General features: G+C 48.8%; 1 protein-coding gene across 2 annotated transcripts in view; it reads right to left on the bottom strand.

The window, feature by feature from the left end:
• fbln1 (fibulin 1) overlaps positions 1–26,069 on the bottom strand; it is a 35,756-nt gene extending 9,687 nt beyond the window's left edge. For both annotated transcript variants that reach the window (XM_061252016.1, XM_061252017.1), the window contains exons 1-13: positions 25,888–26,069; positions 20,054–20,162; positions 18,286–18,418; positions 11,048–11,213; positions 7,701–7,766; positions 7,260–7,352; positions 6,303–6,440; positions 5,913–6,050; positions 2,605–2,748; positions 2,289–2,417; positions 1,773–1,898; positions 1,023–1,142; positions 289–420 (exon numbers count right to left, since the gene is read on the bottom strand). In XM_061252016.1, the coding sequence (XP_061108000.1) occupies positions 289–420; positions 1,023–1,142; positions 1,773–1,898; positions 2,289–2,417; positions 2,605–2,748; positions 5,913–6,050; positions 6,303–6,440; positions 7,260–7,352; positions 7,701–7,766; positions 11,048–11,213; positions 18,286–18,418; positions 20,054–20,162; positions 25,888–25,942 (1,549 nt within the window). In that variant the 5' untranslated portion in view covers positions 25,943–26,069. The remainder of the gene's footprint in view (positions 1–288; positions 421–1,022; positions 1,143–1,772; positions 1,899–2,288; positions 2,418–2,604; positions 2,749–5,912; positions 6,051–6,302; positions 6,441–7,259; positions 7,353–7,700; positions 7,767–11,047; positions 11,214–18,285; positions 18,419–20,053; positions 20,163–25,887) is intronic.
• Between the last annotated feature and the right edge of the window lie 1,402 nt (positions 26,070–27,471).

Below are 27,471 nucleotides of genomic sequence, written 5' to 3'. Positions count from 1 at the left end.
GGTGTGTGATTAGGGGGTTTGGGGGTGTGTGATTAGGGGGTTTGGGGGTGTGTGATTAAGGGGTTTGGGGGTGTGTGATTAGGGGGTTTGGGGGTGTGTGATTAGGGGGTTTGGGGGTGTGTCATTAGGGGGTTTGGGGGTGTGTGATTAGGGGGTTTGGGGGTGTGTGATTAGGGGGTTTGGGGGTGTGTGATTAGGGGGTTTGGGGGTGTGTGATTAAGGGGTTTGGGGGTGTGTGATTAGGGGGTTTGGGGGTGTGTGATTAGGGGGTTTTGGGGTCAGACTCACCATGGCAGCTGCGGCCGTTGGAGGCGAGGGTGTAGCCGGGGGCGGGGCAGGTGCACTGGAAGCTCCCGGGGGTGTTATTGCAGTGGTACGCACAGATGTGCCCCCCTGTGGGCAGAGCGCACTCGTCTATGTCTGAGGAAGAGGAGGAGGGAGGAAGTGCAGGTGGTGAGACAGATACACATTGAAAAGAGACGCAGAGCACTATATCCATCCATCCATCATCTTAACCCGCTTATCCTGAACAGGGTCGCAGGGGGGCTGGAGCCTATCCCAGCATACATTGGGCGAAAGGCAGGAATAAACCCTGGACAGGTCGCCAGTCCATCGCAGGGCACACACACCATTCACTCACACACTCATACCTATGGGCAATTTAGACTCTCCAATCAGCCTAATGTGCATGTCTTTGGACTGTGGGAGGAAACCGGAGTACCCGGAGGAAACCCACGCAGACACGGGGAGAACATGCAAACTCCACACAGAGAGGCCCCGGCCGACGGGGATTCGAACCCAGGACCTCCTTGCTGTGAGGCGGCAGTGCTACCCACTGCACCATCCGTGCCGCCGCAGAGCACTATATGTTGAACAAAACACCAAAACTCACATTTATAAAACCAAAATTATAACTGAAAAACAACCATCCTGGAAATGAAAATGTGTGTCCCCTGTGCAGAGTGGCTAGGTGTGATGTCACTGCCATAAGTGTGATGTCACTGTTACAGGTGGCTCCTTACCTTCACAGGTGATACCGTCGATGTCACTCAGCTGGTATCCACGGCGACAGTAGCACTGATAGGAGCCATACACATTAGCGCACTCCTGACTGCAGGGATTACTCTCACACTCGTTAAGATCTGCACAAGGACACACACTACAGTTACACAAACACACACACACACACTACAATTACATAAATACACACATGATAGTTACACAAATACACACACTACAGTTACACAAATGCATACACACACTCATACACAAACTACAGTTACAAAAATACACACATACACTCACACACTCACTACAGTTACACAAATACACATACTCACACACACACACAAACTCACACACACACTCACACACAAACACACTCAAACACACACACATTGACACACACACACTCACTCACTCGCACACACACCCACACAAACACACACTCACACACATTCGGTTCCTTGCATGGCAGCCAATCGCCGTCCGTGTGTGAGTGTGTGTATGAATGGGTGAATGAGAAGCATCAATTGTACAGCGCTTTGGATAAAGGCGCTATATAAATTCCAACCATTTACCATTTACCATTTACTCACACACTCACACACTCACATACACACACAATCACACAATCACACTCACACACACACACAATCACACTCACACACTCACACACTCACATACACACACAATCACACTCACACACTCACACACTCACATACACACACAATCACACAATCACACTCACACACTCACACACTCACACACACCGTTACAGTTCCTGCTGTCGGCGGCCAGCTGGAATCCTCCCATGCAGCTGCACTGGTAGGACCCCTGCACGTTCTCACACTTATGTGCACAGAGGCGGCCGGGGAAGTGCCTGCACTCATTGATATCTGCGAGACAGAAACAGTACAGACTGATTTCAGCATCCAAACACTACAGGCAGTCAGCTCACATGTGTACCTGTTGACTCCATAGAAGCATAGCGAAAGCGAAAGAATATTGTCTTAATTGAAGTTCAAAATTATAAAGTTGTTGAAATTAGTTGAAAGCAGTTGAAATTGTACTTCCCTCTAGGGTCTTTCAGCGAACTTATCCCTGGTTATGGGTATGCACTTTGTTGTACGTCGCTCTGGATAAGAGCGTCTGCCAAATGCCAATAATGTAATGTAATGTAATAAGTCATAATTTGGGCCCTGTGTCATCTTTGCCCCAAACTCAAGTTCAAAGTTGAAATACTGAAATGAGCATCAGAGCATCAGTGTGTGAGGATCCTAGCTCACCTTCACAGGAGCGCGTTAGGCTGTTGAAGTTGAACCCAGGCTTGCAGTCACAGCGGAAAGTCCCCACCATGTTAACGCAGGAGTGTCCCTCGCAGGGCGAGACGGGCCCCAGGGCGCACTCGTTCACGTCTGGGGGGGTGGGGTTCATATGCCGGGTTACACATGTTCATTACTTCCTCAGGCATTCCACAGGAGCTGTATCAACAGCATTTTCTGAATGTATTTATTCTTCTATCTATTGCGCACTGATGGTTGAACACTCAAGATAAAAACCCAAAGATAAATATGAAACCCCCCGAGAGGTCAGAGGTCATACCCACGCAGCGCATGGCTTCCTCGCTCAGGTGGTAGCCGCGGCCACAGTTGACGGTGTTCCGCTGGCAGGTGTATGAGCCCACAGTGTTCACACACACCTGCCCAGATGCACATGGACCCATCTCGCTCACACACTCGTTTATGTCTGAGACAGGAGAGAAGAGAACGAGGGAATGAGACAGGACACAGATGAACAAAAGAAAGAGAGAAACAGAGAAGAGAGGTAGGACAGAGACACCCATACAGAGTGAGACAGAGACAGAGTGAGACAGAGCGAGCAGAGTGAGACAGAGTGAGACAGAGTGGGTAGAGTGAGTAGAGCGAGACAGAGAGTAGAGTGAGACATAGTGAGACATAGTGAGACATAGTGAGTGAGACAGAGAGCAGAGTGAGACAGAGTGAGTAGAGTGAGACAGAGTGGGTAGAGTGAGTAGAGTGAGACAGAGAGTAGAGTGAGACATAGTGAGACATAGTGAGTGAGACAGAGTGATACAGAGTGAGACAGAGTGAGTAGAGTGAGACAGAGAGTAGAGTGAGACAGAGTGAGACAGCGAGACAGAGTGAGTAGAGTGAGACAGAGTGAGACAGAGTGAGACAGAGTGAGACAGAGAGTAGAGTGAGACAGAGTGAGACAGAGTGAGTGAGACAGAGTGGGACAGAGTGAGACAGAGTGAGACAGAGAGTAGAGTGAGACAGAGTGAGACAGAGTGAGACATAGTGAGTGAGACAGAGTGAGACAGAGTGGGACAGAGTGGGACAGAGTGAGACAGACAGAGTGAGACAGAGTGAGTGAGACAGAGTGAGACAGAGTGGGACAGAGTGAGTGAGACAGAGTGAGACAGAGTGAGACAGACAGAGTGAGACAGAGTGAGTGAGACAGAGTGGGACAGAGTGAGACAGAGTGAGTGAGACAGATTGAGACAGAGTGGGACAGAGCGAGACAGAGTGAGTGAGACAGAGTGGGACAGAGTGAGACAGAGTTAGACAGAGAGAGTGGGACAGAGTGAGACAGAGTGAGTGAGACAGAGTGGGACAGAGCGAGACAGAGTGAGTGAGACAGAGTGGGACAGAGTGAGACAGAGTGAGTGAGACAGATTGAGACAGAGTGAGACAGAGTGAGTGAGACAGAGTGGGACAGAGCGAGACATAGTGAGTGAGACTGAGTGAGACAGAGTGAGACAGAGTGAGACAGAGTGAGTAGAGTGAGACAGAGTGAGACATAGTGAGTGGGACAGAGTGGGACAGAGTGGGACAGAGTGAGACAGACAGAGTGAGACAGAGTGAGTGAGACAGAGTGAGACAGAGTGGGACAGAGTGAGTGAGACAGAGTGAGACAGAGTGAGACAGACAGAGTGAGACAGAGTGAGTGAGACAGAGTGGGACAGAGTGAGACAGAGTGAGTGAGACAGATTGAGACAGAGTGAGACAGAGTGAGTGAGACAGAGTGGGACAGAGCGAGACAGAGTGAGTGAGACAGAGTGAGACAGAGTGAGACAGAGTGGGACAGAGTGGGACAGAGTGAGACAGAGCGAGACAGAGTGAGTGGGACAGAGTGAGACAGAGTGAGTGAGACAGAGTGAGTGAGACAGAGTGGGACAGAGTGAGACAGAGTTAGACAGAGAGAGTGGGACAGAGTGAGTGAGACAGAGTGGGACAGAGTTATACAGAGTGAGACAGAGTGAGACAGAGTTAGACAGAGTGAGACAGAGTGGGACAGAGTGGGACAGAGTGAGACACAGATGAACAAAAGAAAGAGAGAAACAGAGAAGAGAGGTAGGACAGAGACACCCATACAGAGTGAGACAGAGACAGAGTGAGACAGAGCGAGCAGAGTGAGACAGAGTGAGACAGAGTGGGTAGAGTGAGTAGAGCGAGACAGAGAGTAGAGTGAGACATAGTGAGACATAGTGAGACATAGTGAGTGAGACAGAGAGCAGAGTGAGACAGAGTGAGTAGAGTGAGACAGAGTGGGTAGAGTGAGTAGAGTGAGACAGAGAGTAGAGTGAGACATAGTGAGACATAGTGAGTGAGACAGAGTGATACAGAGTGAGACAGAGTGAGTAGAGTGAGACAGAGAGTAGAGTGAGACAGAGTGAGACAGCGAGACAGAGTGAGTAGAGTGAGACAGAGTGAGACAGAGTGAGACAGAGTGAGACAGAGTGAGACAGAGAGTAGAGTGAGACAGAGTGAGACAGAGTGAGTGAGACAGAGTGGGACAGAGTGAGACAGAGTGAGACAGAGAGTAGAGTGAGACAGAGTGAGACAGAGTGAGACATAGTGAGTGAGACAGAGTGAGACAGAGTGGGACAGAGTGGGACAGAGTGAGACAGACAGAGTGAGACAGAGTGAGTGAGACAGAGTGAGACAGAGTGGGACAGAGTGAGTGAGACAGAGTGAGACAGAGTGAGACAGACAGAGTGAGACAGAGTGAGTGAGACAGAGTGGGACAGAGTGAGACAGAGTGAGTGAGACAGATTGAGACAGAGTGGGACAGAGCGAGACAGAGTGAGTGAGACAGAGTGGGACAGAGTGAGACAGAGTTAGACAGAGAGAGTGGGACAGAGTGAGACAGAGTGAGTGAGACAGAGTGGGACAGAGCGAGACAGAGTGAGTGAGACAGAGTGGGACAGAGTGAGACAGAGTGAGTGAGACAGATTGAGACAGAGTGAGACAGAGTGAGTGAGACAGAGTGGGACAGAGCGAGACATAGTGAGTGAGACTGAGTGAGACAGAGTGAGACAGAGTGAGACAGAGTGAGACAGAGTGAGTAGAGTGAGACAGAGTGAGACATAGTGAGTGGGACAGAGTGGGACAGAGTGGGACAGAGTGAGACAGACAGAGTGAGACAGAGTGAGTGAGACAGAGTGAGACAGAGTGGGACAGAGTGAGACAGAGTGAGACAGACAGAGTGAGACAGAGTGAGTGAGACAGAGTGGGACAGAGTGAGACAGAGTGAGTGAGACAGATTGAGACAGAGTGAGACAGAGTGAGTGAGACAGAGTGGGACAGAGCGAGACAGAGTGAGTGAGACAGAGTGAGACAGAGTGAGACAGAGTGGGACAGAGTGGGACAGAGTGAGACAGAGCGAGACAGAGTGAGTGGGACAGAGTGAGACAGAGTGAGTGAGACAGAGTGAGTGAGACAGAGTGGGACAGAGTGAGACAGAGTTAGACAGAGAGAGTGGGACAGAGTGAGTGAGACAGAGTGGGACAGAGTTATACAGAGTGAGACAGAGTGAGACAGAGTTAGACAGAGTGAGACAGAGTGGGACAGAGTGGGACAGAGTGAGACAGAGAGAGTGAGTCTCACCGATGCAGCTGCCCAGCGCGTCCTGGATGAATCCTTCCCCACACTTCCCCCGTGGCCGGCAGCGGAACGAGCCCAGCGTGTTCTGGCACTCAAACTCCGCCACGCAGTTGTGGGTTCCAGTCTCACACTCATCGATGTCTGGCCAGCACAGGAGAGCACGGTTCAGCTTGGACTGGCCAAACTCATTATACCTGCCACTATACATCTGACTCTTTCTGAATTCAGGGCCAGCTCTCTCTTGTGAAAGAGATATTATATTTCAGCAGTAAAAGCAGTTTACATAAAGACTAAATAAAACACATGTTCAGTCAGCCTGCGTTCTACAGCTTCTGTGACAGAAATACTCCCCCACAGAGGGATGCAGTTCCCTGTGTAATGATGGCCTCTGACCTTTGCAGTTATTTGTGTCGGTGAGCTCGTAGCCTGTCCCGCAGCTGACCTCTCGCTGGCAGCGATATGAGCCCAGGGTGTTGATGCAGCGCTCTCCGACCCGGCAGTGATGGGAGCCCAGCAGACACTCGTTAACGTCTGAGAGAAGGGCAGGAGGAGAGGGGTCAGTCCCAACACCCTGCACCTTACAACCCCCCAACACGCCTTACAACCCCCCAACACACCTTACAACCCCCCAACACGCCTTACAACGACCCAACACACCTTACAACCCCCAACACACCTTACAACCCCCCAACACACCTTACAACCCCTGAACACACCTTACAACGACTCAACACACCTTACAACCCCCCAACACACCTTACAACCCCCCCAACACGCCTTACAACCCCCAACACACCTTACAACCCCCCCAACACGCCTTACAACCCCCCAACACACCTTACAACCCCCCAACACGCCTTACAACGACCCAACACACCTTACAACCCCCAACACGCCTTACAACCCCCCAACACACCTTACAACCCCCGAACACACCTTACAACGACTCAACACACCTTACAACCCCCCAACACACCTTACAACCCCCCCAACACGCGTTACAACCCCCCCAACACGCCTTACAACCCCCCAACACGCCTTACACCCCCCAACACCCTGCGCCTTACACCCCCCAACACCCTGCTCCTTACAACCCCCAACACCCTGCGCCTTACACCCCCCAACACGCCTTACAACCCCCCAACACACCTTACAACCCCCCCAACACGCCTTACAACCCCCCCAACACGCCTTACAACCCCCAACACACTTACAACCCCCCTAACACCCCTTACTACCCGCTAACACCCTGCCTACTCTGCTCCAACTTAACCACACAGGACCTCTAACAAGCTCTAACAACCTCTAACGAGTGCACTCACCCTAACGAGCATTAACGAGCGCACTCACCTTCACAGCTCCTCTGGTTGGGTCTCAGTTTGTACCCATCAAAACAGCTGCAGGTGCCGTTACCTGTACACCTCTGCTCACACTTTCCAGCTCCTGCCAACCACACACAATCAAATAAGCAGCCAATTACAGCATACACAGTCAAATGAGTGAGCAAACACAGAAGACATTTGCATGACATCACAGCGGACATGTGTATTACATCACAGCAGACATGTGTATGACATCACAGCAGAGATGTGTATGACATCAAAGCGGACATGTGTATGACATCACAGTGGGCATGTGTATGACATCACAGCAGACATGTGTATGACATCACAGTGGGCATGTGTATGACATCACAGCAGACATGTGTATGACATCACAGTGGGCATGTGTATGACATCACAGCGGGCATGTGTATGACATCGAAGTGAGCAGTCTGTGTGGGTCATTGACCTTTGCATTGGTCAGGCAGGAGAGGGTCATCCCCGGCGTTCAGGGTCAAGCTCTGTTTGGCTGAGACTGTGAATAAAACAGAGTAATTATGTTTTTTGTTAAAAATATGTTCATAACACCCTTCTCAGGATCACAAAGATCTGGATCTCTGAATAACCCTCCTGCATATCTCCATCCACCATTAATCTGCACTAATATTCATTCAAACTCATCTGAATATATCACCCTTAGTAATAGCTTATATTTACATATAATGGCTCATAGGCTAATGCTGAAATCTGTCTTAATTATAACTTTGATTACCGTAGAAAAATACAAATATTGAAGCAGCATGATCAGGCTATTCTGTCGCTATGATCTTATAAAAACTAACTTCTGCAGAATTAGGTGTGGTAATTACACCAATACATATCTGTTACAGGTTGCTCTCAGCTATGCAGTTTCTTTAAACATTACTTACTGCAAATACTAACAGGCTTACTTTATTATGAATTGATTCAAACTGCTCATAACGCATTATAACCACCAGGGGGCAGTGACAAAGGGCCTTGAATTAACTTACAAGGCCAGAGAAGAAGAGAAAGTTCCCAACTTGAAGGGGGCATTTCTATCAAATAATATTTGTGCGTGTGTGTGTGTGTGTTACCTATAGAAGTAGGGGGGTTTCATTTGTGTGTGTGTGGGTGTGTGTGTTACCTATAGCAGTAGTGGTATTGGTGTGTGTGTGTGTTACCTATAGCAGTAGTGGAATTGGGTGTGTGTGTGTGTGTGTGTGGGTGTGTGTGTTACCTATAGCAGTAGTGATATTGGGTGTGTGGGTGTGTGTGTGTGTGTGTTACCTATAGCAGTAGTGATATTGTGTGTGTGTGTGTGTGTGTGTGTGTGTGGGTGTGTGTGTTACCTATAGCAGTAGTGGTATTGGGTATGTGTGTGTGTTACCTATAGCAGTAGTGGTATTTGGTGTGTGTGTGTGTGTGTGTGTGTGTGTATTACCTATAGCAGTAGTGATAGTGTGTGTGTGTGTGTTACCTATAGCAGTAGTGGTATTTGGTGTGTGTGTGTGAGTGTGTGTGTGTGTGTGTGTGTGTTACCTATAGCAGTAGTGATATTGTGTGTGTGTGTGTGTGTGTTACCTATAGCAGTAGTGATAGTGTGTGTGTGTGTGTTACCTATAGCAGTAGTGGTATTGGGGTGTGTGTTACCTATAGCAGTAGTGATGTTGGGGTGTGTTACCTATAGCAGTCGTGATAGTGTGTGTGTTACCTATAGCAGTAGTGGTATTGGGGTGTGTGTTACCTATAGCAGTCGTGATAGTGTGTGTGTGTGTGTGTGTTACCTATAGCAGTAGTGGTATTGGGGTGTGTGTTACCTATAGCAGTAGTGATGTTGGGGTGTGTTACCTATAGCAGTCGTGATATTGAGAGGTGTGTTATCTATAACAGCAGTGATATTGGGGTGTGTTACCTAAAGCAGTAGTGATATTGGGGTGTGTTACCTATAGCAGTAGTGATATTGGGGTGTGTTACCTATAGCAGTAGTGATATTGGGTGTGTGTGCGTGTGTGTTACCTATAGCAGTAGTGATGTTGGGGTGTTACTTATAGCAGTTGTGATTTTGTGTGTGTGTGTGTGTGTGGGGGGGGGGGGGGGGGTGTGTTACCTACAGCAGTAGTGATATTTGTGTGAGGTACCTATAGCAGTAGTGATATTTGGGTGTGTTACCTATAGCAGGAGTGGTATTGGGGGTGTGTTACCTATAGCAGTAGTGATATTGGGGGGTGTGTTACCTATAGCAGTAGTGATATTGGGGTGTGTTACCTATAGCAGTAGTGATATTGGGGTGTGTTACCTATAGCAGTAGTGATATTGGGGTGTGTTACCTATAGCAGTAGTGATATTGGGGTGTGTTACCTACAGCAGTAGTGATATTGGGTGTGTGTGCGTATGTGTTATTGGGGGTGTGTTACCTATAGCAGTAGTGGTATTGGGGTGTGTGTTACCTATAGCAGTAGTGATAGTGTGTGTGTGTTACCTATAGCAGTAGTGGTATTGGGGGTGTGTTACTTATAGCAGTAGTGGTATTGGGGTGTGTGTTACCTATAGCAGTAGTGATAGTGTGTGTGTGTGTGTGTGTTACCTATAGCAGTAGTGATATTGGGGTGTGTTACCTATAGCAGTAGTGATATTGGGGTGTGTTACCTATAGCAGTCGTGATGTTGGGGTGTGTTACCTATAGCAGTAGTGATGTTGGGGTGTGTTACCTATAGCAGTAGTGATGTTGGGGTGTGTTACCTATAGCAGTAGTGATATTGGGCGGTGTTACCTATAGCAGTAGTGATATAGGGGGCGACATGGCTCAGGCAGTAAGAGCAGTCTTCTGGCAGTCGGAGGGTTGCCGGTTTGATCCCCCACCCGGGCTGTGTCGAAGTGTCCCTGAGCAACACACCTAACCCCCAAATGCTCCTGACGAGCTGGTCGGTGCCTTGCATGGCAGCCAATCGCCGTTGGTGTGTAAGTGTGTGTATGAATGGGTGAATGAGAAGCATCAATTGTTCAGTGCTTTGGATAAAGGCGCTATATAATATTGGGGGGTGTGTTACCTAAAGCAGTAGTGATATTGGGGTGTGTTACTTATAGCAGTAGTGATATTGTGTGTGTGTGTGTGTGTGTGTGTGTATGTGTGTGTGTGTGGGTGTGTTACCTATAGCAGTAGTGATATTGGGGTGTGTTACCTAAAGCAGTAGTGATATTGGGGTGTGTTACCTATAGCAGTAGTGATGTTGGGGTGTGTTACTTATAGCAGTAGTGATATTGTGTGAGTGTGTGTGTGTGTATGTGTGTGTGTTACCTATCGCAGTACTGATATTGGGGTGTGTTACCTATAGCAGTAGTGATATTGGGGTGTGTTACCTATAGCAGTAGTGGTATTGGGGTGTGTTACCTATAGCAGTAGTGATGTTGGGGTGTGTTACTTATAGCAGTAGTGATATTGTGTGTGTGTGTGTATGTGTGTGTATGTGTGTGGGTGTGTTACCTGTCGCAGTGCTGATATTGTGTGTGTGTTACCTATAGCAGTAGTGATATTGGGGTGTGTTACCTATAGCAGTAGTGATATTGGGGTGTGTTACCTATAGCAGTAGTGGTATTGGGGGTGTGTTACCTATAGCAGTAGTGATATTGGGGTGTGTTACCTGTCGCAGTGCTGATATTGGGGTGTGTTACCTATAGCAGTAGTGGTATTGGGGGTGTGTTACCTGTCGCAGTGCTGATATTGGGGTGTGTTACCTATAGCAGTAGTGGTATTGGGGGTGTGTTACCTATAGCAGTAGTGGTATTGGGGTGTGTTACCTATAGTAGTGGTATTTGTGGAATTTGGGGTCTCTGCCTCTGGGGAGCCATCCACACAGCAGGCCCGAAGCACCAGGCCACACTGGAACCCCACAGTCAGGCCAACATCACAGCCCAGACCCTGCGCCTGGGCAGCTTTCCCCAGCAGGCAGCAGTCACAGCAGCTCTGCAGAGAGAGGGGGGTGTCTGCAGGGTAAGACAACTTCAGAGCCACAGAGCAGCATCTCCTGTACATTTCAGAGTAAACAACCAACAGCTGTATCACATCCCTTTCCCAAATGCACTCCATCTGTGCTTCCTGGCTGCGGACTTCAGACAGTTCAGACAGTCCAGCACCCCAGGATATCAGGCACAATGATTGTATTTACTGTCTTTCCACTGTTTGCCTGTGAAGCACAGAGCCCCTTAACCGTTTCACTACACTCTGACCAAACTCTGTGTTCACCTTTAGCTCTTAATAACGTCATAACACTGTGGTCACCTTGACTGCAAAACTACTGCAATCACCTTAATAACAATAATGTCACGTTTCAGGTCTGTCTCACCATGTTTTATGTTGATTTATGTTTATTCATGTTGTCTTAGTCACGTAGTGTCTTATCATGTATTATGTTGTCTAGGTTCGTCATGTTGTTTAGTTATGTTTCGTTACGATTTATTTTCTTGTCATGTTTAGTTATGTCTCGTTACGATTTATTTTCTTGTCATGTCTAGTTATGTTATCGTACGATTTTATTACCTGGTTATGTTGAGTGATTATCGTCTTAGTTTCGCTTTGTGTTATGTTTCGATGCATGTTTATTGTTACGTTAACTGGTCGTTGTTATGCATACACTTTTACATGTTTTTCCGCAAACCTTGCGTTCCGCCTTTTCTCTCTCTCTCTCTCTCTCTCTCGTTCTGTCCTTCACTCCCCTAATGTTTCTATTTGTCTATTTACTAAAACTACTAACGCTAGATCAGGATTGGGTAGAAACTAACAAGACTAATCATGTGTTCATGTTACCTTACGTTTCTCGTGCATGTCATTTACTAATTTACTAATGCTAGGGCAGGATAGGTTTATTACTAACGATTACTAATCTCCTTGTTAAACTTGTCATCCATCGCACCTGTTTTCCATTTCCTTGCTACGCTCTAACTAATTGTCTACACCTGTCTACACCTGCATTTATAGCCCAGTCGCGCAACTGTTCACTGCGAAATTGTCTGCCTCTGTTTACCACGCAACTCTTGAGCATTATTTACTGTTTGATTACACGTTACGATCCACGCCTGTTTACCGACCATTGTTTATTGATTTCTGTTTTGTGACCATCGTTTGTTTTTTGACTTCGTCCTTGCCTACCGTTTTTGTACTTTTGCTTCGCTGATTGTTTCATGGTTTCGACTCCCGCTTCGTCCACGACTACGCCTCTGCCTGCCGTCCGTCTGTTCATCTGCCCCGCTGACAGCTCTCCTGCTACCGGACCTCCCTGCACGTCTACCGACTACGAGTTTGCCTCTTCCCTCGGCACCGTGCTTTTTGTTTGTTTACTTTTTGTTTGGCTGGATCTACGTGTATGGACTTTGCTTGTGTTGACTACTCTCCTGGGATTCGTCCCGAATAAAGCCCTGAGGGGTCTTTATATTACTATTGTTTCTGAGTCGTGCATTTTGGGTCCAACCCCCACGCACCCGTCTCAGAACAATTTCGCCACAATGGACCCTGCTGACTCTACTGCCATGTTCCACGCCCTCCAGGAACAAGGAGCCATCGTCCAGCAGCATTCACAAGGAATCTCCGAGCTTCACCTGGAGATTCGTGAACTGTGTGCGGAGATGAAGAAGCTTGCTGTCGTGGTCCTGCTACAACCACGGGAGGAGCCTACCCACCCACCCGCATCCCCAGCATTCAACCCCATGGAAACCTGGCAATTCCGGGAGCCCCAACAACCCCCCCCGGAGAGGTTCGGTGGAGAACCTGAGAGGTGCAAGGCTTTCCTACTCCAATGTGACTTCGTATTCAGGCAACAGCCCCAGACCTACAACAGCGACGACCGTCGGATAGGCTATGTGATGGGACTGCTGAAGGGGAGGGCATTGGACTGGGCTACTGCGGTGTGGACCGGGGGTTCATCTCCTCCTCGTTACCCGGCCTTCGTCGAGGAGATTCGGAAGGTTTTCCAACATGCATCCAGCGACCAGGAGCCATCCCAGAGACTGATTGCTCTGCGCCAGGGACGGAAGACCGCGGCAGACCACTCCATCGACTTCCGCACCCTCGCGGCGGCCACTAGTTGGAACGACGCGGCGTTGGCGAATCTCTTCCTGGCCAGCCTGAGTGAGACTCTCCAGGACGAGTTGGCGCGACTGGACCCCATCACCCAGCTTGACCAACTCGTGCGCACCACAATCCGCCTGGACAACCGTGCCAGACAACGCTGGTCGGAGAAACCGATCCCTCCCGGCAACCCGTACCCCAGGCAGGGGCCAGATCCTCGACAAGAGGAGCAGCAGTCGGAGGGACCCGAACCCATGGACCTGTCCCGGGCCGGTACCAGGATCTCCACTGAGGAACGAGCACGCCGCAGAACCACCGGCTCGTGCTTCTACTGTGGGAGGCCGGGTCACACCCAGACTCGGTGCTCCTTCAGGACCAGGCGACCAGTAGAGGTGAGAGCAGTCGACAGGCATGAGGGTTCTGACAGAGACAACCATCGTCCCACGCTCACCACCCTGCTGATTCTTCCCGACGGAACAACCCGGGTTAACGCATTGGTGGATTCCGGAGCGGACGCCAACCTCATCGACGAAGTTCTGGTGTCTGAACTGAACATTCCCACCCTCCCTCTACCCCACCCTGAGAATGCGCGGTCGCTGGATGGAAGGACTTTCTGCCGCATGACGCACATCACTATTCCCGTACAACTGATCATTTCTGGGAACCATCGGGAGATGATCCAGTTCCGCGTCATCCAGTCCCCCAATGACCAACTCATCTTGGGATTACCCTGGCTCCAGAAACACAACCCCACGATCAACTGGAGTTCTAATCAAGTTCAAGCCTGGGATTCTAAATGTCATCTGTCCTGCTTGCGTTCCGCCCCACCACCAGCAGAGGGAGCACTAGCCCCACCACAGACTCCCAGGCCCTCCCTGGAAAGGGTTCCCACACCTTACCATGACCTGGCCACGGTGTTCTCCAAGACTCAAGCTCAGTCACTGCCGCCCCATCGACCCTACGACTGCGCCATCGAGCTCCTTCCCGGTTCGTCACTCCCCTCTAGTCGCCTATACAACGTCTCCAGACCAGAAAGGGAGGCTATGGAGAAATACATCTGTGACTGCCTGGCTAATGGACTAATTCGCCCATCTTCCTCTCCCGTCGGTGCGGGATTCTTCTTCATTCAGAAGAAGGATGGCTCTCTACGCCCGTGCATCGACTACAGGGAGCTGAACAACATCACGGTGAGGAACAAGTATCCTCTGCCCCTGATGGACTCCGCGTTCCACCCACTTCACGAGGCCACCATCTTCACCAAGTTGGATCTTCGCAACGCTTACCACCTGGTCCGGATCCGTGAGGGCGATGAATGGAAGACCGCCTTCAACACCTCTCTCGGACACTTTGAATACCTGGTCATGCCATTCGGCCTCACCAATGCTCCTGCTGTGTTCCAGGCTCTGGTGAATGATGTTCTTCGGGACTTGTTGGGCCGCCATGTGTTCGTCTACCTGGATGACATCTTGATCTACTCCACTAATGCCAAGGATCATGAAAACCACGTCAGACAAGTTCTACAGAGACTTCTAGAGAACAAATTATTTGTCAAGGCGGAGAAGTGCGTCTTCCACTCCGACACAGTTGAGTTCCTTGGGTTTATCCTTGAGAAGGGACAGATCAGGGCGGATCCCAAGAAGATTCTGGCGGTCACCGACTGGCCCACACCCACCTCACGCAAGCAACTCCAGCGCTTCTTGGGATTCGCCAATTTCTACCGAAGGTTCATCCGTTCCTATAGTCAAGTGGTCTCCCCCCTAACCAAGCTCACGTCCCCTGCGGTGCCATTCCGGTGGAGCCCCGAAGCTGAGACGGCTTTCACCAAGGTCAAGAGACTGTTCTCTTCCGCTCCCATCCTGGTACATCCCGACCCTACCCGCCAGTTTGTGGTCGAGACGGATGCCTCCGACACAGGGGTGGGAGCAGTGCTCTCTCAGGTGGCGGCCGCGGACAACCGACTACACCCCTGCGCCTTCTTCTCTAAGAAGCTGTCCCCGGCTGAGAGGAACTATGACGTTGGAAACCGAGAGCTGCTGGCAGTCAAACTGGCGCTGGAGGAGTGGAGACATTGGCTGGAGGGGGCCGAGAAGCCGTTCATCGTTTGGACCGACCACAAGAACCTGGCATACCTCCAGACAGCCAAGAGGCTGAACTCCCGACAGGCTAGATGGGCGCTGTTCTTCGGGAGGTTCAACTTTTCTCTGACCTACCGCCCGGGTTCGAAGAACGTTAAGCCCGACGCCCTGTCCCGTCAATTTAACACCTGTTCTGAGCGTGAGGTTCCCGAGAACATCCTTCCTGCCTCCTGCATTATCGGATCTGTCACATGGAAGATCGAGGCGGTGATCCAGAGGGCTCTACGGGAGGATCCCGATCCCAGGTCCAACCCCGGATTACGCCTATACGTTCCCTCAGCCGCTCGGACACAGGTGCTGCAATGGGCCCATTCATCCCTCCTTTCCTGCCATCCCGGCTTTACCCGCACCTTGGCGGTGCTGAAGAGGAGATTCTGGTGGAGCTCCATGATCCCTGACACCAGGCGCTTCATCAAGGCATGTACCACCTGTGCCAGAAGCAAGGCCTCCCACCAAGCCCCCGCTGGTCTACTCCAACCCCTGCCTGTGCCCAGCCGACCCTGGAGCCACATCGGGGTGGACTTCGTTACCGGACTTCCCCCTTCCGAAGGTAACACCACCATCCTCACGGTGGTGGACCGATTCAGTAAGGCGGCCCACTTCATTCCCCTGCCAGGGTTACCCACTGCCCAAGAGACTGCGGACGTACTTATCAAGGAAGTGTTCCGCATCCATGGAATTCCCTCAGACATTGTATCTGACCGGGGTCCACAATTCATTTCTCAAGTATGGAAAGCTTTCTGCCTGGCCCTCGGTGCCACAGCCAGCCTCTCATCCGGCTACCACCCTCAATCCAATGGGCAGACCGAGAGGGCCAACCAGGATTTGGGAGCCGCGCTACGTTGTGTCTCTGCCCAGAATCCGTCTTCATGGAGCAAGATGCTCACCTGGGTTGAGTACGCACACAACACCTTACCCTGCGCCGCCACTGGGAAATCTCCATTTGAGGTCTCCCTGGGCTACCAACCTCCACTGTTCCCTGACCAAGAAGCCGAGATCGCTGTTCCCTCCCTCGCCATCCACATGAAACGGTGCGCCAAGGTTTGGAGGGATGCCAAGGCCGCGCTGCTAAGCACGGCAGACCGTAATCGGCGTTTTGCTGATCGCCACCGCACTCCAGCTCCGGCCTACAAACCAGGTGACTCCGTCTGGCTGTCCACTAAGGACATTCCCCTCCAAGCCACTTCCCACAAACTGCAACCCCACTTTATTGGTCCCTTTAAAATCCACAAAATCATCAATCCTTCCTCTGTAAGATTGTCACTCCCTGCTTCCCTTAAGATTCACCCCACATTCCATGTCTCATGTATTAAGCCTGTATCCTCTCACCCCATATGTCCCCCGGATCCCCCACCACCTCCCCCCCGCATTATTGACAACCACCCCGCATTCACTGTTAAGAAACTCTTGAACATTCGTAAGAGGGGCCGTGGGGTGCAATACTTGGTTGACTGGGAGGGCTATGGCCCTGAGGAGCTCCCAGTCTCATTCTGGACAAATCACTCATCAGAGACTTCCATCGTGACCACCCTGATAAATTCCAAGGACCGCCAGGAGTCGGTCGTTAAGGGGGGGGTCCTGTCACGTTTCAGGTCTGTCTCACCATGTTTTATGTTGATTTATGTTTATTCATGTTGTCTTAGTCACGTAGTGTCTTATCATGTATTATGTTGTCTAGGTTCGTCATGTTGTTTAGTTATGTTTCGTTACGATTTATTTTCTTGTCATGTTTAGTTATGTCTCGTTACGATTTATTTTCTTGTCATGTCTAGTTATGTTATCGTACGATTTTATTACCTGGTTATGTTGAGTGATTATCGTCTTAGTTTCGCTTTGTGTTATGTTTCGATGCATGTTTATTGTTACGTTAACTGGTCGTTGTTATGCATACACTTTTACATGTTTTTCCGCAAACCTTGCGTTCCGCCTTTTCTCTCTCTCTCTCTCTCTCTCTCGTTCTGTCCTTCACTCCCCTAATGTTTCTATTTGTCTATTTACTAAAACTACTAACGCTAGATCAGGATTGGGTAGAAACTAACAAGACTAATCATGTGTTCATGTTACCTTACGTTTCTCGTGCATGTCATTTACTAATTTACTAATGCTAGGGCAGGATAGGTTTATTACTAACGATTACTAATCTCCTTGTTAAACTTGTCATCCATCGCACCTGTTTTCCATTTCCTTGCTACGCTCTAACTAATTGTCTACACCTGTCTACACCTGCATTTATAGCCCAGTCGCGCAACTGTTCACTGCGAAATTGTCTGCCTCTGTTTACCACGCAACTCTTGAGCATTATTTACTGTTTGATTACACGTTACGATCCACGCCTGTTTACCGACCATTGTTTATTGATTTCTGTTTTGTGACCATCGTTTGTTTTTTGACTTCGTCCTTGCCTACCGTTTTTGTACTTTTGCTTCGCTGATTGTTTCATGGTTTCGACTCCCGCTTCGTCCACGACTACGCCTCTGCCTGCCGTCCGTCTGTTCATCTGCCCCGCTGACAGCTCTCCTGCTACCGGACCTCCCTGCACGTCTACCGACTACGAGTTTGCCTCTTCCCTCGGCACCGTGCTTTTTGTTTGTTTACTTTTTGTTTGGCTGGATCTACGTGTATGGACTTTGCTTGTGTTGACTACTCTCCTGGGATTCGTCCCGAATAAAGCCCTGAGGGGTCTTTATATTACTATTGTTTCTGAGTCGTGCATTTTGGGTCCAACCCCCACGCACCCGTCTCAAATAAGGTCCATCTTGACCACATAAGAAGTCCATCTCACCATGACCGTGTAAGGACCGTGTATCTCACCATGACCGTGTAAGGACCGTGTATCTCACCTTGGCGGTTCTGGTCTCACAGGGGCTGTTGGAGAGCAGGCCCTCGCAGGCGCCCTGGTCCTTGGCCGTGTTTATGCCCGTCATGCAGGCAGAGTCCTCCAGAACCGCAGCGCAGCACTGCTCCTGCGCTATCCTATCAGAGACCAGAGATTACCAGGGTTAATACAGCGCTGCTCCTGCGCTATCCTATCAGAGACCAGAGATTACCAGGGTTAATACAGCGCTGCTCCTGCGCTATCCTATCAGAGACCAGAGATTACCAGGGTTAATACAGCGCTGCTCCTGCGCTATCCTATCAGAGACCAGAGATTACCAGGGTTAATACAGTGCTGCTCCTGCGCTATCCTATCAGAGACCAGAGATTACCAGGGTTAATACAGCGCTGCTCCTGCGCTATCCTATCAGAGACCAGAGATTACCAGGGTTAATACAGCGCTGCTCCTGCGCTATCCTATCAGAGACCAGAGATTACCAGGGTTAATACAGCGCTGCTCCTGCGCTATCCTATCAGAGACCAGAGATTACCAGGGTTAATACAGCGCTGCTCCTGCGCTATCCTATCAGAGACCAGTGATTACCAGGGTTAATACAGCGCTGCTCCTGCGCTATCCTATCAGAGACCAGAGATTACCAGGGTTAATACAGCGCTGCTCCTGCGCTATCCTATCAGAGACCAGAGATTACCAGGGTTAATACAGCGCTGCTCCTGTGCTATCCTATTCTTTTTTTCTCTCCTCGCCTATCTTTCTTTTCTGAAATAATCCTGTCACTGGCAGGCAGCGCTTCCTCTGCTATTACCACCACTGTGATCTGTCATTACCACCACTGTGATCTGTCATTACCACCACTGTGATCTGTCATTACCACCACTGTGATCTGTCATTACCGCCGCTGCTGAACCTGCTGCAGATGAAAAACACACTTCTGGAGTCACAACTGCAGGGAGAAAGACCCTGTAATCAGGAACCACACTACAGCCTCCTCTAATCACTTTTAATGAGAGAAACAGCACTACAGCCTCCATTATCAAACTCTGCGATCTAGCTGCCTGGGTCCGGACTTGCTGATCTTCTATCACCGATAACACAGTCAGGGGTCAACAGCCGGGCTGGAGGCATGCTGGCCAAAGCACCATGGGATGTTTAATGTCCCCAGTGGACCACAGACTTGGATTTAACATCTGACCCAAAAGACCACACCTGCTAAAACACAGGATCCACATCACTATGAATAGGCACTTGACTGATATTTGGCCCAGAGGGAATACTGCCCCCTACTGGCCCCTCCAAATCAACATAAATATGATATTTCAAGGATTTATCATTTGAGAAGCTCCACTCCAAGAAACCTCTGAGAGACCAGTGGCAGACTGCCCAGTGAGCGAGTGAATGAGGGAGAGAGAGTGTGATAGATAAGAGTGTCTGCCAAATGCCAATAATGTGAGAGAGAGACAGAGAGAGACAGAGAGAGAGAGAGGGAGAGAGAGAGAGACAGAGAGAGAGAGAGAGAGAGAGCGAGAGAGAGAGAGAGAGACAGAGAGAGAGGGAGAGAGAGGGAGAGAGAGGGAGAGAGAGAGAGTGTGAGAGAGAGAGAGAGACAGAGAGAGAGTAAGAGAGAGACAGAGACAGAGAGAGACAGAGAGAGAGAGGGAGAGAGAGACAGAGAGAGAGAGTGTGAGAGGGAGAGACAGAGAGAGAGGGAGAGAGTATGAGAGAGAGACAGAGAGAGAAGGATAGAGACAAAGAGAGAGAGAGAGGGCCATTCTTACCTGCAGGTGGGGGATTCTGAAATGAGGGGCAGGGCTGTGCAGTCCCGTCTCTGCTGCCCCCGCTCTCTCCCGTCCTTACAGCAGTCCTCCACCGACACCGGCTCCATCGCTACAGGAGACACACACATCTATCACCACTGCAGAATCACACACACACACACACATCTATCACCACTGCAGAATCACACACACACACACACACATCTATCACCACTGCAGAATCACACACATCTATTCTTACTACAGAAACACACACATCTATTATCACTACAAAAACACACACATATCTAGCACCACTACAGAAAAACACACATCTATTATCACGACAGAAACACACACACACACATCTAGCACCACTGCAGAAACACACACATCTATTATTACTACAGAAACACACACATCTATTATCACGGCAATAACACATACAACTATCAACAGCTAAATCACTATAGAAACACACATACATCTATCATCACTGTGTAAATGCAAACACATCTATCAGATAGCTAAATCAGTGCAGAAACACATATCTATTATCACTACAGAAACACACACACACATCTAGCACCACTGCAGAAACACACACATCTATTATCACAGCAATAACACACATACATCTATCAACAGCTAAATCACTATAGAAACACACATACATCTATCATCACTGTATAAATGCAAACACATCTATCAGATAGCTAAATCACTGCAGAAACACACATCTATTATCACTACAGAAACACACACACACATCTAGCACCACTGCAGAAACACACACATCTATTATCACAGCAATAACACACATACATCTAACAACAGCTAAATCACTATAGAAACACACATACATCTATCATCACTGTATAAATGCAAACACATCTATCAGATAGCTAAATCACTGCAGAAACACACACATCTATTATCACTACAGAAACACACACACACACACACATCTAGCACCACTGCAGAAACACACACATCTATTATTACTACAGAAACACACACATCTATTATCATGGCAATAACACATACATCTATCAAACAGCTAAATCAGTGCAGAAACACACATCTATTATCACTGCAGAAACACACACACATCTATCCAGACTGTATGTATCTGTATAAGATTTTCAGCTGATGAACATAACTCCTTTTGGGGTGACAAAATAAAAATTAGGAATAAAGTTCCACTTTAAATATGATAGAGTGTTCCCCAAGCGCCGGCTGCCGGCTAAATGGCAGGCTACTCTATAAAACATCATTAGAGCTTTATATTATATATTCAATCCTATCTGCAATTATATCAACGTTTATTAAGATCACGTCAGAAGTCAGCAAACAGACCTGAAGACAGCCAACATTCCAAAAAGACCAGTGATGAAAAGTAGAACGCCAGACCAAGGTGCAGGACTTGTGCAGGATGCTGACTTCCAATTCTAACCAAAAAGTTAAAGCCAGGCCTGTTGCAAAGTTTGGGATCTTAAAGAAGGATGTCAGCATGAGGTCTGCTAGGCCACTCCCATTGAGGCAGACACACACACTGACACCAGCTCCTTACCTATCTGTAGACCACAGACCCTGTTGAATTTCCTATTTGTTCCCTGACAAAATTACATGCAGATGTTTTGTATTTGGAGAGACACTTGAGGACATCTGGGTGCAGTTTTGGGAAAGCTCATGTGGAATGTATTTTGCACAGTTGACATCAAGTTTGTGCACAAATATAAAGTAGTTCTAGGTTGGTCCTTGACTTGAGATATTCAGTGCTGAACTATAAATACGTAAGTCGTTTGGTAATTTTTTGTATTGTAATCTATCTTGTGCGTACCCTGTATGTACATGCTCTGACAGAAATGTGTTCTGTTTCTGAATACATCCCTGAATGGTACGGGCCTCTTCTCTCATTTAAGTCCTTCAACCATGCGTGTGCAGTAAATCATTTTTGACATATTGACACGTTTATTGGACTAGTCAAAAATAGATGGAAATTGGAGACGATAAATGATGCCTCTCGTGTGACTAAACAGATTTCATGGACAGATTTACCTGCTCATGAAATCCTAATTTAAGCCCCTGACTCCTCAGATGGGCTTGTCTGCTGTATTCAATCCTGGTCCCTGGTGAATGAGCAGCCCTGTACAACACGCTCTGTGTTCACAGGTACGTACAGGTATCGATTAAAATCCTGTAAACAGCAGGCTAGTGAATCATCAGCCAGACACACTGATCAAAGGGCCAGACAGGGACAATCTGCATGTGTTTCTTCTAAAGAACCTCAGTCAGGTAAAATAATCCAATAATGTATGTCACACTTCTTTAATAGTTGATGGTTTAAAGATACTGATGATAAGTTGAGCATACAGAGCACCTATCAGCCCCAAAGGAGAATCAGAGTCAGAAGTGACTCAATCACCCTGTGACAACACTCTTTCTCTTTCGCAGGGATCTTTAGTTTAAACTCATTTCATGTTTTTCACCCCAAAATATAAGGTTCCCTATAGCCTAGTGCATCCTATCTCCCTCTGCACTGCCCCCTACTGTCCACCCAGCATCATCACACTAATTTCCAGGCACACAGCCGTAATAAGGGCGGCCTGTAGTGTAATGGGTAAGGTAAATGACTGGGACCCTCAAGGTTGGTGGTTTGATCCCCTGTGTAGCCACAATGAGACCCGCACAGCCGTTGTGCCCTTGAGCAAGGCCCTTAACCCTGCATTGCTCCAGGGGACAAAAAATTGTCTCCTGCTTAGTCTCATCTACTGTACGTCGCTCTGGATAAGAGCGTCTGCCAAATGCCAATAATGCAATAACACTGGGCCCATCCAGCTGTGACATCTTACTGATAGAAAATACAAGAGTTCCACCAATCATGGGGTCCATTACTAACCACGACGACAACACCACCAACACCACCTTGCCCTGCCAGGATACCATTGGACATACCTCCTGGCTCCCTGTGGATAACAATTATCCACCAATCACCATAAGCATGGTTGGAGTTACCTACACAGTGCTCTGTGACAGGTGAAGGCCCTCTGACGCAAAGTCTGCCTGATCCAGAATTCCTCATCCCTGCTTGAAGAGCTAATCTTTCAATCCAGACGTTTACCAAGAGCAGACGACAGGGTGCCACAATCAGAGCCTGCAATCAGAGCTCCACAGCTTTATTCAGAAACACGTTCTGATTGCACAGAGATAAGACAGGCTGGGACCAGGTTGGTGTAGCCCCACAGGCCAGCAGGAGCAGCTCCTAAACTAGCTCAGCACTCCCCCCCCCCACCCCCACCCACTCCTACTTGCCCTGCCATGAACCACCAAGAAGAAAAATGACAGATAAAAATAATAAAAATGCGTGCAATTGCAAGAATTCAACACTAGATTAAGAGCTGGGGTTGGTTTTATTTGAACGGAAAAGGAAACCGTCTACGACCACATATCTCAAACTGCCAGATCCCTCTCTCATTGGGCCAGGGAGTAACCAATCACATGCCACATATCAACGGTAAGCTATTACACTTGACACACTGAAGACATGCGTGAGAGAGCAGGGAGACGGCGGTGTGATGCGGAGAATAAGAGTGATGGCCGTGGCTCCCAGGCCTGGGGTGCCTGCTGAGGCGCGTCAGCCCTCTGCCCCGGGACAGAGGCCCTCTTTGGGCAGAATCCCTGCTCTGAAGCAGCAGACCTCCACGCTCTGCACAGGGTTAGAGAGAAATGAGGGAATCTGTCCTGGAGGGTTGATTCCACTAGCACATTCTTACACGTGACATCATCGCTGTCCAGACTCCAGACCCAGCTGACGGCAGTATATCACTCCTCCTGGGCTGGGTTTCCCTTCTCCCCGACAGGTAACTGACTGATCCTGTCTGTGATTGGCCAGAGGTTCCACTCACCTGGGGTCCCAGGTGTAAATAAGTCTGTAAAGAGAGGTGCTATACTCCTGATGACTGACTGTGATGTCAGCATCTCTGCTGATGACTGTGTGATGTCAGTATCTCTCTCACCAGATACTCAGCTCAGATCCTCCAGTCCTCACAGAGTCTATAAACAGTAACTGTAAAGAACACAGAATGAGCAGTGGCTATGCCCCTTAATTAATCTTAATTCTCAGTGTTGAGAGTGGAGTATCTAGTGTGTGTGTTTGGAATCTGTGTTTCCCTCTCAGAGTGGCACTGATGTTTTTGTTCAGGCAGAACCCACAGAAAACCTCCATGTCTGGTCCAAACACCCCCCTCTTCAGACTGAGTCAGACACTGCAGGGCACACAGCCATGCCAGCAAAGATACAAACAAAGGGGCACAATCACACTCAAATTACATTTTAAAATCGATAAAAATAGTTACCATTGACAGTCCTACACTACGGAGCTGAAGACGTCATTCCCACAGGCTGGTCATTAAACACAGAGGAGTGGAGGACAGAGCAAGTGGAAGGGTCAGGGTGGAAGGGTCAGGGTGCTTTCAAAATGGTGGACACCTTGTGCCTGGCGGCCTGTGGAGCGTGACCGTGTAACAGAGCTGGAATACTGGCAGGAATGAGGCGGGACTGAGGCGCTGGTCTGGTTGGGAATGAAAAGAGGGCATTGTGGGATAGGCCACCACCTGCCCAGGACACACCCACCCAGCCCCCGCCTCGAATATTAAAAGAGAACATCTCAGGACCTGTGTGAGGACCACGGAGATCCTGATTTGCTGATACAATCTGTGGTATGAGTTCTGCTCCAGTGCTGTGAGAACGCGACACAGTGAACTTTGACCTCGGTAAGTACCTGCACATGTCTTCTCAGAGGGGCCTGGTGTTGTAGTCGAGATAAATCACCCCCCCTCCCCCTCTCTCTCTCCTCCCCCTGAACTCATAGCACCCTGGGAAGCTGCAGAACTCACAGTCTCCTGGCGCTGAGTCCACCCCCCCTCTCTGCACACAACCTGCTCGCTCCGCAAACACACAGCCGAGTAGCCGAGCAGCCTTGCTACACTGCCCCAGTAGACTAAACTCTGCGAGCACACACCGCCCCCAGCCAGTGCCAAGAAAAGCAGGGCAAAGAATTAAACAATTGCTCACACTTTGGCATATTGCACACATGGGGATTTAGAAAAACAAACAGGATTTCTACATGCGGGTACAGACACGCGCGTGCAGAACTACAGTATATACAGTACGCGGGCGCGCGCACAGATTCACGCAGACACCCTCTTAGTTTAGCGAATGGCACAGATTCACGCAGACACCCTCTTAGTTTAGCGAATGGCACAGATTCACGCAGACACACTCTTAGTTTAGGGAATGGCACAGATTCACGCAGACACCCTCTTAATTTAGGGAATGGCACAGATTCACGCAGACACACTCTTAGTTTAGGGAATGGCACAGATTCACGCAGACACCCTCTTAGTTTAGCGAATGGCACAGATTCACGCAGACACCCTCTTAGTTTAGCGAATGGCACAGATTAACGCAGACACACTCTTGGTTTAGCGAACCAAAGCCACCACTGCAGAAAGCGCGCGTGCAGGGAAACGTGTTAAAACAATCCTGACTAAAATCAGAGACTGTTGTCTTTGCACGTCCTGGCAATATACCTAATATAAGTGAAATCAATAAACACATCGGCTTGGCTGAACAACAAACAATATGCTTTTTGCAGATGAACATAATATTAAGTGGCCGTCATTAGTCACGCTATTTGAAGACTGATAACAAGGTAGCCTACTTCAATGTATAATTAAAAAAACATCACTGTTGATACTTTCAAAACTGAGGGCAGCGGAATCAGGCACATATTAATGTATTTTCCCTGAATGATACTTTAAGTTGGCACAGTAAATGCGCTGGGTACTTACGTTGTGCGTTGAGAAAACCGCATAACGCAAAGATAATCACGACGGAGGGTCCCATTGAGAGTAAAAATAAGCAACTTGTTAAAAAAAATGTTGTTCGATTCCGAGTGGTTTTAAACCCTTTCAATGTTTTTGGTAATCTGTCCAGGAGCGCTGCGTGTCCTGTTCCATGCAGAAGGTGAAGACAGTCTGTCTCGCACAGAGACTCTAATTATTTTGCCCTCCCCCGCGCGCTCCAGGGGGGGCAGGAGGTGGGGCGGGGGGTGGGGGTTGGGGTGTAGGCACGCAGAGAGTCTGGATGTGGTTGAATTGCAGGGTACGGTGCAGAAGGCATTCCAGCACGCGTAACGCAACCCCTGGAGCGTTTCCTAGAGGACTGGACCCTGAGTTCGTATAGCCGGCGAGAGGAGACACCGTTGTTCAGAGCTCAGCAGGAGTCGGGACTGCTGGATTCAGCCAGGGAAGGGGACAGCCGGTATACCTGGGGAACAATGCGCCTATTGTGGTATCCGACACGCCATTACATACCGTCTCTCCTAAATTGCCAGGTCTTTCATTAGGTCTTACACAAACAAGAACCTGGGATCACGATGTCTGCGCAACACGGGATGCAATCAAAGCGTCTGCATGATCTGTCAAAGACATTGCCATTTTTGAGGATTATAACTGAACATTATTATAATTTTTTTTAAGAAAGCAGTGAAACAATTTAAAAAGCCATTCCGGAACGCATTTAGTTGGTCCAATAGCTGATTACCAACGGTGACAAATGCTGAAGAAATATTTTTTACTGAGGTTTATGATGTCAAACTCAAACGCATACGGACAGACACAACTCAAAAAGATAAAATAAATAATAAAGTAATTATAAATAATAAAAACAAATAAAGTAGTATCTTTGTAGTACAGGTAGCAGTTGAAATTGTACTTCGCTCTAGGGTCTTTCAGCGAACTTATCCCTGGTTATGGGTATGCACTTTGTTGTACGTCGCTCTGGATAAGAGCGTCTGCCAAATGCCAATAATGCAATCTAATGTAATGTAGTAGTAGTAATAATAATAATAATAATAATAATAATAATAATAATAATAATAATAATAGACAGCGCGAGAGTAAAATCCTGATTAGAACGACATGCGCGCGGAACCAGCTGCGCACCAGAGCGCGCAGAGACTGAAAACGCTTGATTTATTATTGACTGCATTATGAAGGAAGTTGTCGTTTTGATGTTCGGATCGGAGGTTTCAATCTTTCCGCCTTCCATCAGATAAAGCGCGTTTGAAGCAGGGACTGCTGTGGGACGTGCCGGGGGACAGGGCAGCCGAGGGCACACTGAACTGGGGCAGGAACATTACGCCACGCTGAGCTGGTTTCACTCTCTGTAGAGTGGGGGGCATGGGGGAACTCTGGATGAGAAACAGCTGCACAGCTGTAATTAAGCAGAGAGCAGAGGGGCAGTTAATGTGGCCCCCCTCTCTCCTCTTCCGCTGAGACCCCCCATAAAGGCTTAACGAGGCCCAAGGTCACTGGAGGGGACCGTCATTTCCCTTTGAAGCCTGACCCTGGCCCGCCACGTCCACAAGCCTT

Source organism: Conger conger, chromosome 8 (assembly GCF_963514075.1).
Source record: "Conger conger chromosome 8, fConCon1.1, whole genome shotgun sequence".
NCBI lineage: Eukaryota > Metazoa > Chordata > Actinopteri > Anguilliformes > Congridae > Conger > Conger conger.
The sequence above is the reverse complement of the archived record's forward strand: the minus strand, read 5'-3'. Positions and strand labels throughout refer to the sequence as shown.